General features: G+C 38.3%; 1 protein-coding gene across 2 annotated transcripts in view; it reads right to left on the minus strand.

Annotated features, from left to right (window-relative positions):
• Nucleotides 1-16,064, minus strand: part of GPM6A (glycoprotein M6A) — a 355,480-nt gene that overhangs the window by 147,488 nt on the left and 191,928 nt on the right. Inside the window, exon 1 of one of the 2 annotated variants that reach the window (XM_086703117.1) lies at nt 14,563-15,144. The exons of the other annotated variant lie outside the window; for it this stretch is intronic. Coding sequence (XP_086559243.1) covers nt 14,563-14,599 — 37 coding nt within the window. The 5' untranslated portion in view covers nt 14,600-15,144. Of the gene's footprint in view, nt 1-14,562; nt 15,145-16,064 lie in introns of those variants that run through there. 2 annotated transcript variants of the gene reach the window in all.

The following is a 16,064-nucleotide window of genomic DNA, read 5'->3' on the forward strand; positions in this document are numbered from 1 at the left end:
ATCTTCCTTGCAGACTGACCACATATTGCCTTCCCGAAAATTTACAAACAACGCAGAAAGTCTTTAAAATTATTTTTTAGTAGAGGGGGTGGAGGCAACTTACCTCTTTCACTGACACAGACGGGTTTGATTTTTTTTTTTTTTTTTGGCTACTCTTCTCCAGTGTGTCATTTCTACTCATCTCCTAAACTGGAGTCAATTCTTCATCCGAGCAAATGCAGCACACAGTTGAAATGGAAGAATTTTTTTTTTTTTTCTCTTTGTGGCCTACATTTTCTCCTTAGAAAATAGCGAATTTCCTCAGGAAACAATTTTACCAAGGGAAATATAAAATGCATTTTTTACACAGCTCCAAAAGAGGTATTCAATTTTTGTCTGGCAAATCCTCAGCTGTATTTCACATAAAAGAAAATGAAGGAAATTGGAAATCCTTGCCAGGGGCTACTTATGAGCAGAGAGTTCACAGATTTCAGGGGCCTGATATGTAATAACATCTCCTTTCTTTTTTTTTTTTTTTTTTTTTTCATTTTGCAAAACGGGAAACATTATTTTTTCCCAACCCTGCCCTCTAACCCTGTCTGATTTCCTGCCCTTCCATATCGTAAGGCAGAGGCCAGGCTTCTCTCTCCTCAGCTGTCCCAGGGAGCTCCGGTCACTCTCCTTTCTAGACTCTTCCAGTCACCAGCCTCTTCTGAAATAGAAATCATTTCTGCTTGACCAAAGCATATATCCATTTTTTTAGTTTCTGACTGTGGGCCACTGTCCTTTCTGGGCAATTTCATTCCGTGACCTCTTCCATGAGCTGACACTCTTTCTCGTTCCCTTCCTCCCACACGCCACCGGGCATTTCCATGAACCTAAGACTCAATTTTTGAGAACAGCATCGGAAACTCAACTCATAACAAAGAGTGACACAAGTGCAACAAAGTAAAACATACAAGGACTAGAGATAATATGGATTTCCTTATACACAAAAGTAAAAATGTTAATACTGTAGTGAGGGAGAGGGCTGAGGTCCAACAGACACCTCCAGAAGACTTCTATTTGTCATCACAGAAATAGGACACAGTTTCAAAAACAAATAAAAAGCCCTTAGACAAAAGGCATATACAAAACCCTTTTGATAAGGACATGATTCAAATATTTTCAGATTCAGTTCTTCTTTTCATCCAACTTGTTACAGTTTCTTAAACAGGATGGATTTTTGATAATAAGTTTTCAAAAAATATTAAAAATTTTTTGTTTCAAATAACATGACCAGTTTTAAGAGTACAATTAAAAAAAAAAAAAAAAACTATATAAGGGCACCTGGGTGGCTCAGTTGGTTAAGCGTCCAACTTCAGTTCAGGTCATGATCTCACAATTCATGAGTTCAAGCCCTGCGTCTGGCTCTGTGCTGACAGCTCAGAGCCTGGAGCCTGTTTCAGATTCAGGTCTCCCTCTCTCTCTCTGCCCCTCCCCCACTCAAGCTCTGTCTCTGTCTCTCAAAAAAAAAAACATTTAAAAAAAAGTCTAAAAATTTTTTTAAAAAATTATACAGACTTCTAAGTGGTCAAGAAGTCATGAAATGATTCCAATAACTGTGTCACTTGTGACAGATGATTAAACATTGTTGCAGAAACTGAAGAGGAATCTTCTTTGAGACATTACAAAATGGAACATAAATAGGAATACATAAAATACAACAAAAATAAAGTTACCCATGTAGCAAATCTAACCCAAACTGTGGGCTGGAGAAATAAATTGCTTTACTTAATCAGTGTATGCTAACCAAATGTAAATCCAATTCTTGGTAATATGAGGTTCATATTAATTGTACTGAATGGAGTTCATCTAAATTAGGGGTGGGAGTCTCCCCACTCTGGGCCAAAACTGCTGTAAAACAATTTAGTCCAAAAATAAAAAATAAAACAATTCAGTCCACCCTAATTCTTTCCCATCCATTCCTATCTTCCCCCCTCACACCCACACTTAAAAAAACTAACAGGTGAAACTGTGCATCTACATAAAGTAATGGGCATTTCAGGGTTCTTTGGTGCTGTCCTGAATTACTTTCCGCTCCAAAGCCTAAACTGTGGCATCACTCTATTTCTAAAACACAGATTAGAAGACCCTTTCAATGAAGGCTTCTTTATCTGGCACAATAAAATATCAAAATAACCCAAAAGGTAATAGTTCGATTTAAGGTCTGGGTTACATTCCATATTGAAATGGTATGTAAGTCTTTGCCTCTCAAAGACCACAAACAGCATGGCAAACCTGTCTCAGATGATGTAAGTAGGAACTGCTCGTGGCAGAGTGATATTTTCAGCTTGTGGGAGATGAGATTCCTTTGGATCATGCCACATAGATGGGAAATGATTTGGGGAGTGTTATTTTATCCAGGGAGGAACAAAGCAAATATTCTACTTTCTAGATGAAAGGTCATACTGTCCACTCTGAGACAGGCAGAAAAAAACAGATATTAATTTAGTACTACGTTTAGGAAGCCCCCAAATGACCAAACTTTCAGATCGGATGACCTCAAAAATGAGAAAAATGTTAGCTTTCCCATTATATATAAGTGCATCAAACAAAAAAATCTCCAAACATTTTGCCAATTTTTGTTAAAAGGGAAAAAACACAACAAATTACTGAGGTCATAAAGAAATTGGAGAAAGTTTGATAAGTTTAACCATACTTAATGTAAATACACAAATCTTAATAGTTCCATATCATGTATTATTTTCTATTTTCTCAATAGAAATGATGAACACACTTAAAAAGTTTCATAAATGTATATGTTAAGAGTATAGATATATTAAAGTACCTGTTTTTTTTTTTTTTGCAGATGAAAATTGTCTAATATTAGCAATTTGACATAGTTCAACTTAATACATCTATAATACAGTCAAGCAAGTCAAATCAACCAGTGCATTTAAAAATAATTCTTTTAGGGGCTCCTGGGTGGCTTGGCTGGTTAAGAATCCAACTCTTGACTTCTGCTCAGGTCATGATCCCACAATGGGCTCCACACGGGTGTGGAGTCTGCTTAAGATTCCCTCTCTCCCTCTTCCTCTATCCCGTTCATGCTCTCTCTCAAAACAAAATTAAAGAAACATTAAAAAAAATAATTCTTGTAGTACCTAAGGCTGAAGCAAAGTGGTTATGACAATACATAGGAGGAGATGCACTGGGAATCTGATACAGATGGAATGGAGCAGCCAGTGAAGTTGATTTTTTTTTTAACCTTTATTTCTGAGAGAGAGACAGAGCTCGAGGAGGGGAAGGGCAGAGGCAGAGGGAGGCACGGAATCCGAAGCAGGCTCCAGGCTCCGAGCTATCAGCGTTGAGTCCGACACGGGGCTCGAACCCATGAACTGTGAGATCGTGACCAGAGCTGAAGTCAGACGCTTAACTTAGTGAGCCACCCAGGCACCCTGAAGTTGATTTGCTTTTTAAATAGAGCATGTTAGATTTAAAAACATACTCTGGGGGCGCCTGGGTGGCGCAGTCGGTTAAGCGTCCGACTTCAGCCAGGTCACGATCTCGCGGTCCGTGAGTTCGAGCCCCGCGTCGGGCTCTGGGCTGATGGCTCAGAGCCTGGAGCCTGTTTCCGATTCTGTGGCTCCCTCTCTCTCTGCCCCTCCCCCGTTCATGCTCTGTCTCTCTCTGTCCCAAAAATAAATAAACGTTGAAAAAAAAATTTAAAAACATACTCTGTATTTTTAATATTTTAAAACGTATGCAATGCTTGGTGGCAGAGAGGCATCTGGACATCCAGCTGCCTCAAGAGACCTTGACACCCATAATGATGTTGCCTTTCATGACTGCAAAATTTGAAAAGAAAAGAAATAAAGTACTGGAGCTGCAGCCACATATTGTAATGATGACAGAACCATGAATGTGATACAAAATTTCCCTCTAATTTACCAGAAACAATGAGTAAAATTTTTTTGACGTTCATGCAAAAATGGCAGCCACCCTTGATATGCAGACGCCATTACCAAACATCATTACGAAAGAACGTCGTATGTCATTCATCTGAAGCTCCTAAGTCTTCTGTGGTGTAGAGACCAATGTCAACAGTAAGTGCTTGCCACCTCTTTGCTGATTAAATTTTATCTAGTGTTGCAGCAAATCTCTGTAATGAATCTTTCCCAGAGACTATACTTTTTGGCCGGGCCACATAGCTGGCATATAAAACATGACATGATTTTAGAAGCTCAGGAAGAACTCACTCTCAATGTCGCCAAATAATGGTATCACATGTTTATCCCAAAGCATAAATCAGTGGTTAGTATACCAAAAAATTAGTACGCCAAATTTTTTCTCCTCAGGGACAAAAAGATGATCCGGCAAATGTTGTGATAAATACTCCTCACGTACCAGTGACTCGAGCTTTCAGACTGTGGCCTGGTCACAACCACACTATCAGGCAACGGTTCAAGACTGTATACTGATAAAAATATGAAAATTGAAAGCATAAAAGATGGTAAAGGGAAATGCTACTCATTGACATGCTGGTCTTTAAAGCTACGATCTCGAATATGGACTAGCTGGATAGAGCTTCAGAAAGGCCTTATCTTATTAAATTGTCCTCAATGATTTTAAACTGTTATTTCTTCCACAATTTTGTTTTCTTTGATTAACGCTGACTAATGAACCCAATGAGCTTAGTGTCAGCGAGTTTAAATACACCTACGCTGTATTTTCTTTATTAGCATCTTATAAAATGTTGTGAGACATAACTTTCCAGGTTTCAGGATCCACCTACTGAACTTGACAGTTCCATATATTTCACTTAATTGCTGGAATTGTAATGCAATATATATGTGGACTCTTTAATAATAAAAATGAAAATCTATTCATTTTCACGAAGGCGGCTATCAAACTGTATTTCAGGTAAAAAAAAAAAGTTTTTTAAAATTCAAATCTAAGGACATGAAGTGGAGTCATGACAGCATTTTTTCAAATTAGATTTAGCTGTTCTGAAAGATGTTTTTATTTAGAAAAGAGTTTCACCCTTCATTTAACCTGAACAGTTGACTTCATCTTTTTCTTCTTCCTCTTCTTCCTCCTCTTTCTTCCCTCTCCATCCTCTTTCTTTTCCTCTTCTCCTAGTCTCCATCACCATCACCATCACTATCATCATCACCATCACCTTCCTTATCATGATCATCACCATCATCACAATCACTGTCATCATCACCATCACCAACATCACCATTACCACCATGACCACCGTCATCATCCATCAGGTATGAATGGGATTGTATTCAGAGAAACTTGCCAGTTGGGTTCAAGAACAACGTAAAATCCATCCCTTATGGGATTTGTACTTCGGAAAGGGAGATGGGTATAACATATAGTACATAAAAAAATAAACGATAAGAGAAGCCCTTCATTAAATGCTAAACAAACTTTCAGAAGGTAATTGTTCCAACAGTTCAAACAAGTGATTAAACCCATAACATCTTTTAACTTTTGGAACTGAGTCTCTGCCTCAAGGGAAGTGGCTTAGTTATGTTTTAAATGGTCACAATGTGTTACGGAAGAGGGGAAAGGAGACAGGGAGACAGATCTGAATTTAGTAGACTCTTACAATGCTGCAGATATGATGACAGGAATGTCCACCTAGTCACTATTTCATCTAAAACTCACATTAAACCCGCCAAACCCAAAGATAATGGCAGAGAAAATGAACTCTCAAAAAATAAGGATTTTGAGAAAACCAGGACTAAGACAGACTGAGTTACAAAGAAAGCGAGTTAGACGTGAAAGCAAGAGGGCTGTAACAAGTCATTTGATGGCGGAACCCACAAGTTAATTGGCCAATCAATTCTTTTGACTGGCTACAAAAACTGCTGGCTTTTCTACATGTCTGATCTTTACAAAGAGAATCTTACTGTATTGTTTCTGAACTCTACATCTTATAACGTAATTACAATTTTCTATGCGGGTGGTTGAATAAAGAAATTTAAAAATGTTTTAGCTTCAGTTATTCTGTAAAAGTAGCAGCCACTGTCATCTTATACTGTAAAAGGATGAGATTTTTTAAAAGTTGATGAAAATCCATAATAAAATCTCTGAAGTATAACAAACTATAAATGAATCTGGGTTTGGTGAAATATGGATATCACTTAAGACAATCAGAACTTTTCTGGCGTCTCGGGGCGCCTGGGTGACTCCGTTAAGCATCTGACTCTTGATTTCCGCTCAGATCATCATCTCATGGTTTGTGAGATCACACCCCGTGTTGGGTGGTGTGGAACATGCTTGGGATTCCCTCTCTCTCTGTCCCTCCCCTGCTCATGCTCTTTCTCTCAAAACAAATACACAAAATTTTTAAAAGAACTTCTCAGGGGCGCCTGGGTGGCTCAGTCAGTTGAGCGTCCGACTTCGGCTCAGGTCATGATCTCACAGTCCGTGGGTTCGAGCCCCGCATCGGGCTCTGTGCTGACCGCTCAGAGCCTGGAGCCTGCTTCAGATTCTGTGCCTCCCTCTCTCTCTGCCCCTCCCCTGTTCATGCTCTGTCTCTCTCTGTCTCAAAAATAAATAAACATTAAAAAAAATTTTTTTAAAAGAACTTCTCAAACCCTGAGGTTGGTTTTAATGGACAACCCACGCTCAACATCATGTCTACGAGTTCCATTGCTCAGATAATGCTCAAGCCTGTATTTTTTTAAAATTAGTTCTGCTTGCAAAATACTTGATGGTGTTTTAATGAAAATGAATACAATTCTTTCCTACCATTAAGAAAGAATTTCCCAGTCTAAAATTCCAAAATTTGCATTTGAATGCTATTATTATGGAAAAAAAATAGTGTTTCTAACTAGAACCATTCTTTCTCAAAGATGAAATTAACACTATCTCATTTCATTAAAATCCTCCTTAGTCTCTGGATATTTGTATGAGGTTTTCTTCTTTTTCCTTGTAGAGCTGAGTTTGAACTAAATAGCCATTGATGAAAGAGTGTGTCTAGAAAGTCAAAAAGCATTGGAAATTGACAAGAAAACCACAATCAAAATGTATTAATTCATACTGATACTAGATACTCAATATGAAATGCTGAAGATAGTGCCTGGATTATTAAGTATTAGCTACTATATTTACTATTTTTCCATAAAACATAAACCATGTTAGTAAAGACAGCTACGTTTCAGATGTGCAATCACTAAATCGAAGTGCAAAATTGATATGGCACAGACTATTAAAAGTGAAATATCTAGTATTGTAGGAAATGGGAGACAGGTCTCAAAACTAAAAAAAAGAGGCTAAGGTTTTGGGGAAAGGGATTTGGCCATGTATTATTTCTTTGTTTGAATTATTTACAAGTAAATAATAACTCTCATCAAATAACAATAAAGGAGTATAAGCGATTAAAAGGTTTCCTTCCAAATTTTATATTATTAAAAAATAGCTAATATATCATTCAAAGAACCTTTCTAGTGAAAGAAATCAATTACACTAAAAGAAAAAGAAAGCATTTGGCAAAACACTGAAATTTCTATTAGTGAGAAATGATAATTAGCAAAATTTCTCAACTGATTCACTTTTGCTAGAGAATAAAAAGTATGCATGCTCCATAATCAGAGGCCGTGCATGTTTTTTACGTTCCTAGCGTCATTCTCATGGCTAGACTCCATCAAATTGCTCTCTTTTGTAGAGGTAGGTATCCTAAAAGATTACCATTTCTCATATGATAGAAATTTAGGTCCGAAAACATTACGTGATTTAAACTACGTGCCAAAATGTCTTTCTTTTGGAAATTATTCTGATTGTACCCAGCAGTAACGTTCCAACGTGTTCTTCCACCTTAAGACTTGAGGAACACACATCATTTAAAAGTCAAGAGTCATCCTCCCTTTTTCCTCTGACCTCAGCTTTGCTCCTATTGTCACTTAATTCCCCAATGTGCTCTACAACCCACCCCAATTCGCGACTGGCTTTTATCTGGAGCTAAAGTTAAATTTTCCATTCACAATTTGAGAGAAACAAATCAGCTATCCTCTGTTTTTCTTTCCTTTTATTTTCCATTCTTTTTCAAAGAATAAAGTTTCTTTCGGATTAAGAATATCCAAGACAATGGTCACAACTTGACTAGAGAGCACATGGGGAAACCATGAATTATTTTCATCATGTCAGCTAATCCACAGCTGTGCCACCTGTGAGTATGGATGGCATCCAAAAGGATTTTGAAAAGAAGCCAGGCAGTCTGTCTTCGATATATGAAAAAGAAAACTGTCAAGCATTTTGCATAGTGGGGAGGGGTAGATGTTCAGAGGAAAATGGAAGCCAAAACTGACAAGCTAGCAGTTATCCTCTGAATTCTATGAATCCCACACAAGCCATTTGCCTTCTGGACTAATTAAGAAATAATTTCTAAGACCCATTTTGAAGTCCTCACTCAAGTACATTCTGTATCAATATCTCAATCTACTACACGGGACTTCTCACTTAGTCTCCTTAAATGTGTAAGATTAAGTTTCAATTCAGGGAGAAAATGAAGTAACTGTATCAAGAGCTTTTGTTTTAAAAAGGTGAATATACTCATTCTAATGATAATGTAAAAAAAAAAAAAGAAAAGAAAACCCTAATATGCATCATTTATCTTACTAAGATGTTGGCACATGTTTTACTGAGGATTTTGGATCTCTGAGACAAATAGCACCACAGTTATAAAAAACATAATCAGCAACTGATCGAAAGAAAATGTAAGATGACACAACTCCAAAATATTTTATCGGAACCAAAGAAGTCATAATAATCAGAGCAAAGCAGAAGCTCTGGGGATATCACTTTTTATGACAAATGCACCTAACTCTCCCCACTGACGAGCGTCTTTGGACTACATCTGATAACACCAGGAGGATAATTTCTTAGACTCCAGTATTCACCGCCAGTAAAAACACAGCTGTCAACTCACAGGACAGATTTCTCCTATACACTTTATAAAATCTGAATGTCCCAGTTTCTTGTAGCTCTGTTATTCAAATATCAAGATGGCAGCCAACAATATTTGTTGAGATGAAGTCCACTTGGAGGAAGACAAGACAAATTCCTTTTTTCATGGATCTGCAAGTAGCCAACATCCAAGATGCAAAACCAGGCTAGTTAATTCTTCCATTTAAATGACTATTCAAAGGTTTTTGATGTTGTGATTGTTATTTGCCTAGCCACTGTCTTGTGGATTTCAATGGAATACTATTAAAGATTCCAAGTCTATTAACAAAGCAGACACTTTGACTCATTCTGGGTTCTTTGGTTTCCTTGGTTCTCAAAATATTTTACTACCAATACTTGTTTACTGGTAGGTCGTGGTTTTAAGTTGAACTAATTATTCACTGTAAAAAATGAATGGTGAAGGAAAACCTCAGAATTATCTAGGATGTTAAAGAGTAGTTTCACGTTGAGATTCAAGTATATAGTAAGTATACATTTGGTTCACCTGTCACTTGGTAGGTTAAAGTCAGGGAATATTTCTTAACATTGAACTTCTTTCCATAAGATTCCTAAAAGGATCTGCTCATTTGTTTTATTTAGAGGTCTTTGATTGCAAAGGACAGAGATTCACTCAGATTAGCTGAGGGATGACAGCTCAATCACTGTAAAGATATTTGGCAGAATGAAGAGATCTTCAGGGCACATCAAGAATCACTTATTCTTGGGGTACCCGGGTGGCTCAGTATGTTGAGCATCGGACTCTTGATTTTGGCTCAGGTCATGATCCCAGGGTCGTGGGATCTAACCCCAAGTCGGGTTCCAAGTTTAGTGAGGATTAAACCCGCTTAAGATTCTCTCTGATTCTCTCTCTCTCTCTTTCTCTCTCTTTCTCTCTCTCTCTCTCTCTCTCTCTCCGCCTCTCCCCCTCTCCCTTCTCCCCACTCACAGTCTCTCTCTAAACAAACAAGCAAACAAAACCAAAAGGATCATTTTTTTTCTCAATTCTCAAAAGAAGAGTCCCACTGACCCAGCTCATCTTTTTGGAATCAAGACTCACAGGTCACATATTGCTGGCTCACCTAGGGACTGGTTGCACTTGCAAAGCTCTCCACATCTAGCCAAAAAGGCCACAATGGGTGATAATGAACATGGCCATACATTACAGAGCAAGCTCATTAGTGTAGTAGAAGTGTGTGGTTTAAGCACAGCACTTAAAGGTGTGGTAGAAAGGCCATTATTGATATGTAGCACAGCGTAGGGCGTGGTCTCAGTCTGTCTCTACTCCTTGCTACTATGTGACTTTGGTCGAGTTAATTAACCTATTTGATTTTTAGTTTCCTCAGTATTAGTACCACTTAAGGTCATTGTGAAGAGTCAATGAGTTAATTTATGTGAAGTCCTTAGGCCACTATCTGGCACTGAAATCACTGGGCAATTTAAGTTGCCCAACATCCTTTTTAGTCATAGAGCCAAAAGGACCTCCCTTTTCACTTACTACGTGGTGTCTTTTCTTGAGGGATGACGTCTGACTAAAGAAGGGTTAGGCTGCAAAGTCATCCCTCAAAGGCAAAACTAACCCTAATCAAAAAAATTTTCAAGAAGAATTTCAGTCAGCCCATAAATATCTCATACACGCTTTTGGGCACAGACTTCCTAACAGTAATGCATGTCGAAATGTATAATGTAAAATGAAAAGTATATAATTATGAGTAGACATGTCAACTATAATTGTACAGTATTCATTATGAGACAAACGTTAAGACAGCAAGAGAAAAGAAATAAATTAACCTGTGTACTGCCCTTTCATCCAGATACTCTTTTTGGTTTTAACAAGTTAAGGATATGCTGAACTGGGGCACGTGCACGTGTGTTCGGCTAAAGATGAACGATGGCCCCTAAACAACAGCCACGTGATCGGTGTGCAGATGACAAACTGTGCCTTGTCACATGAGTTTGAGCTTCTCCTTCCTCTGGTGACGTAGTCCCCGAGGATCACCAAGGACTGATTCCTTCGAGGACAGGGTACCTCAGGCATCACTGTTGGGGCAGAGGCTGTGGTTGCCTCCACTGAACTCAAGAAGTTGACAAAGAGATTCATATACTGCTAATTATACTAGAAAAACATGCCGAGTAACGCCGTAGCCATCATCTTTGGAGTTGATCAAACATTTCTGGTACACTACATGTCAATTTTGAGGTTTTGTTTCATATGATGTTCATGTTCAGAAATTAAATCAATCAATTTCTGGCTATTGGGAGCAGTTCAGCCAATTTACGAAGATTCCCACTTGCTAGCTCTTCATGTTCATTGCTATTTTCTTTTCGTGTCCGTGTAATGTCATCATTTCTTCTAATCATTAATTCATCAGCTCTGACCTCCTCCTAATTCAGTAACTTGTTCACTGCGGTTGTCTGTAAAGTAATGGTCACCCACTTGTCTGGCCACTGGAACACACATTCACTAGGTCACTAATGATCAGACACACTTAAATCATTTATGTGTTTTCCTATAGGATTGAGCGAAATGTTCCAGACATGGCTGCATGTCTAGAAGTCATAAACGTATACCTTTTAAATCTGTGTAAAAATCTCTTCATGCACTTGGCTCAATCCCTCTACAGTAACTGAAACCACTGTTGCCATGATTTGATGACCACGTGTCCCAAGTTTTGACAACAGGGATGCTAGGTCTGTTATGGCTGTACCTAAGGGCCAAGTTCAAAACAGCTTCTCTCCTTTTTCTCTTTTTTTCTCCAATACCGGAATACTGTTGCTTTGGTTGAACCCAAGATAAAACAACGGGCTTTCACGTACAGGGCATGTTTTACAAAAAAGACATGTTTCCTAAAGCACTAGTTTCCCACTCAGTACAATGAGATGCTCGCCTTTTGGGACGGTGGCAGAAATGGGTGCAGCAACAGATTAGTGAACCCATTTCAGTTTCACGCCAAGGCGTTGAGCAGAATTGACTGTGAGGTCACCCGGTCACCTCCACTTCTAAATCGTGCTCTCTTCCAGGCTGAACATACATGGTTAAATTAGGGTAAGTATTAGGGCTACTTTCAGTTCCCTTTTACAGATTAAGTGGGGAAGGGAGATCTCATTATGAAGAAAAGTCCATTTCTTATGGAAGAATATCTTCCAAGCATCAACTATATTATCTTTTCAAATAGTTTATGGAACCACTGGCTTCCATTTCATACTGTAGTTGAATTTGGAAGCTGACATGGGTCAATACTGACATGAACTGAAGTCTTTCTAATTTGTAACAGGGAAAAATAGATTGAAATTGTAAGAAGGGACAGGAGGGCATCTTTCAAACAGAAGAGAATTCTGTGATACCTGAATTATTGCTTAAGAAAATTCTGTGCAATTTAAGAAAAACAGGATGAGAGTTGATGCAAAGTGTTGCTCTCCTTTAAAGTAGATGGATCACTAAATCTGCCCATCTCAACTCTTGAAAAATCTCTTACGATTAATCTGCTTGCCAAGTAGCTTTCCTTAGATCCTCTCAAAATGTACATTGTTCCCTGACCCCTGCACAGGTACAGAGAGCATTTATATTCAAATGTAACTTTCTAAAAGCAAAGTTACATAGAAAAAGGGTCATAGGCAGAGTTGAAAGCAACAGAAAACAGGAATGAAGAGTTAAATCATCTTTCTCAATTAATAAAAAAAAAGCTTAATTATGGGTATTTTACTTATGTATCCTTACATACTTACAGACCATCATACAACCTATTCTTTTCATTTTTAAAAGATGATTTTCCACTACCGTTCCTAATCTAAACATGCACACCTTAATGATAAAGAAAAAAACCCACTGCGACGAGATGTTTGTTCCTCATCACATCCCTGCTGCTTCCATCCCCAGGAAGGAAAGATTTTCAGTGTTACCTGGGAAAAACATAACTGATGACATCATTTTTCTTGGTTCCTGTATCTACCAAGGCTTGCCCAGACATTTTCAACCTGTTACCACAACCCGTGAATTATCTCAAGATTTTATTTAGTGTAATGAATATCACTTCTCTATGTGAAAATTATCACTTTATTTTTCCTTCAACAAATTAACTGGCCAAGAAGCAATCCCCTTATGTGCTATAAAAATATTAAGAAAATCTATTCCCAAAGTAGTCAATTGAGATACCTTTAAAGGGTGAAAATCACCATGAAAATTTGCCATTTCAAATCTCCAATGAGCACTTAAGCTATTTGTTCATACAATAAAGGTAGCTGAGGGTTGTTTTTGTTTTTTTTTTTTAAGAACTAGATCGCATGACACGCAGGTAGATTATTGTGTTTCCTTGGAGAGTATCGTTAACAAATGTGCTAATGACTAAAATTTGGACATTAGCTTATGTATTACCTTCCTGTTGCTTACATAAAACCTTTATATATGTGATGTCAACAGTCTCTGATTATGTATATGTGAGTGTTTGGGTGTGTGTGTGTGTGTGTGTGTGTGTGTACGTGTGTGCTTCAAGACTCAGCAAAGCTGAATGGCTTAAAATAATGAAAAACTGTACTATGCTTCCAAACTGTCTGTTTTATCATGTAAAATATGGTTTTCTAAAATAATGCGTTTACATACATTCAAGACCAAATATGATCGCTATATTTCAGCACTACTCTTAAATATTGCCTTTATGTATATTACCTGTGTCACTGTTTCCATCCTAAGAACACAAGAGCATTTTGTACAACATTACATAAGCCTGAGAACAGACATGAGAGAAAATGCTCTGATCCTGAGATACAGCTACACTTCCCTCCAGAGCTACCGCTTGGTACGCGTGCACACGCTCGCACTCACACACACACACACACACACACACACACACACACACACATTCTAGAGTGTCTGAATCATTTGAAATTGTCAATATTCGGCTATTGTTAACCTATAAAAATGGCAATTTCACTTAAACAGCAGATACACCTACACAGGCTTAAAAAACGGATCAAAAAATACCCTTGACATTTATTACTCAGAAGTGGGTTATGGTCAACTCCATAGAAAGGAAAACCTTAACATCACTATTCACTGGGAAAATGTATGAACCTCTGTTCCGTCTACATTAAACCAAACTGCAACCACGCAAAGAAAAAAAAAAAAAAAGATCTTGTTAAGAAGATGCCCGAACCAAAACAGAATAAATATATGCCTGGTCTTTGTTCTATCAGATGTCCATTCAAAGGTATCGATAATGGTTACATCATCAGATTTTTAGCGACAACTAGGTCCTAATATTGCGTCTGTGGCTCACGCCAGGAGTCCCTTGACCCAGCTTGACAAGCGTGAAAGCATGAAATAAAGGAAGGTTAACAAAGACTGGTCTAAGGAAGAGTTCGCAACAATACCGCAATGCTCTTATCACCAAATTCGACTTTGCATCTGGACACTGGGATCTGAAAGATTTGCAAATAATGACAACATTCAAGCCAGACATTACGGACTAAAAGGGAAACACACACACACACACACACACACACACACACACACACACACACACACACACACAAATGCCTTCCAAGAGAGAAACATTCATTAGCCCCACTGGCAAGTGTCTAAAGCAAACAAGGAAACTGCAAAATAATTACTTAGTTACAAACAAACCCTTTTTAGCACAGTACCTTTTTGTGTCTGTCCCTCTTCCATATTCTCTTCCATGGCTACCTTTCTTCAGTAGAATCTGGTACACGGAATTAATCAAAAGCTCAATTAGATGTTGGAGAAACTGGTGATTTTTTTTTCCCTGGGAAGCTCCCACAGCAGTGGCTTGGGCAAGTCCTGGGAGCTTAGCAAAGGCTCCCTCGCGCCTCTTGTTTGCTTGGAGACAGACTGTCAAGTGTAATTTCATTCAAATTACTCTTCCGTGAAGATTATCAATTTTTCTTCTCAAAGCTGCCCATTGTGTACCACTGTAAGCAGGTTTTCAAGCAAACAGCCTGAGAATTTTGGGGGGAAATTTGGTCTGAATCCCAGGAGCAGAGACTCTGTGATTCACAAGCCTTGCTTTGCATTTAAAATGGGGAAAAGAAATTGAGGTTTGTATGGAAATCTGGGCTTTAAATTGGAAAGAGGCTGAGCTGTGAACAGATGGAGGGGTGTCCTCCTAACATGAAGCAGACCACCAACCCATGATTCCCCCTCTTTGCCACCAGAGTGGGAAAGCCCAGATTCCTGCTGCTTCTTTATGCTGCATGCAGCCTGATTCTCACCAGTCAGATACCTCGCGAAAATGCGAAAACGCGTTTGCTTTGCTCTCCTCTCGGAGCATCTAGTTACTTTGCTTTTAAAGTGGCAAGAAAGGCTGCAATCATACCATCTCAGGGTTTGTCTGTAAGAGGTTATTATTGACAGAGGTTTTATAAGCTCACACCTTTCAGATTTAAAAAGATACAAAAACACGGTATAAACCTTAAAGCCTGAAGGATATGTTTTAAGCAATTATTGTACTTCAGTGCATTACGATTCTTAAGGGAAAGGGAGAAAAACAGAAGTTTTTCAAAAGGAATCTACTGATGTCTTTGTAGTTTATTGTTGTAATTTTAGTCCACGAAAACTGCTGATTTTAAATGGGAATCTCTTGAAAGGGAATAGCTTCCAGGGTCATTGTTGCATTGAGTAGGACAATAAAAGAAGGAACAAATTCGAGATAAGGAACGGCGGGATAAACAATTTATAATGGGAATCTGCAGTCTGATTTGGAATGCAAATCATAGCCCTGCAGTCTGGCAATAAATTAGCATTTGTACTTCAGCCCACTGAGCGACAGGGCGCAATCCAACTTCACAAAAGGTATAGTGAGAAAATAAACAGTTTCTCTTGCAAGGGCACATATAGCCTTACTTGAGTATCAAGTATGAAGAATCCCTGTCCCTGTCTCCATGTCCAAATAAGCCTGCACATGGAGACAGACACACACACACACACACACACACACACACACACACACAACTAATTCCTTACCTTTCCTAAAACTAATTCACATCCCCATTATCCACAGTTGAAGTTCCTTGCATTATAGCCTGTATTTCACACATATTTTTAAAGTGGGTCAGTAACACGTTACACACCTCCTTTGAAATCATTACAAAAGCAACTATTTAGAGGCAAGACAAATCTCGTGCAA

The sequence above is a fragment of the Puma concolor genome, chromosome B1, assembly GCF_028749965.1.
Source record: "Puma concolor isolate L17-30 chromosome B1, mPumCon1.1.hap2, whole genome shotgun sequence".
Lineage (NCBI taxonomy): Eukaryota > Metazoa > Chordata > Mammalia > Carnivora > Felidae > Puma > Puma concolor.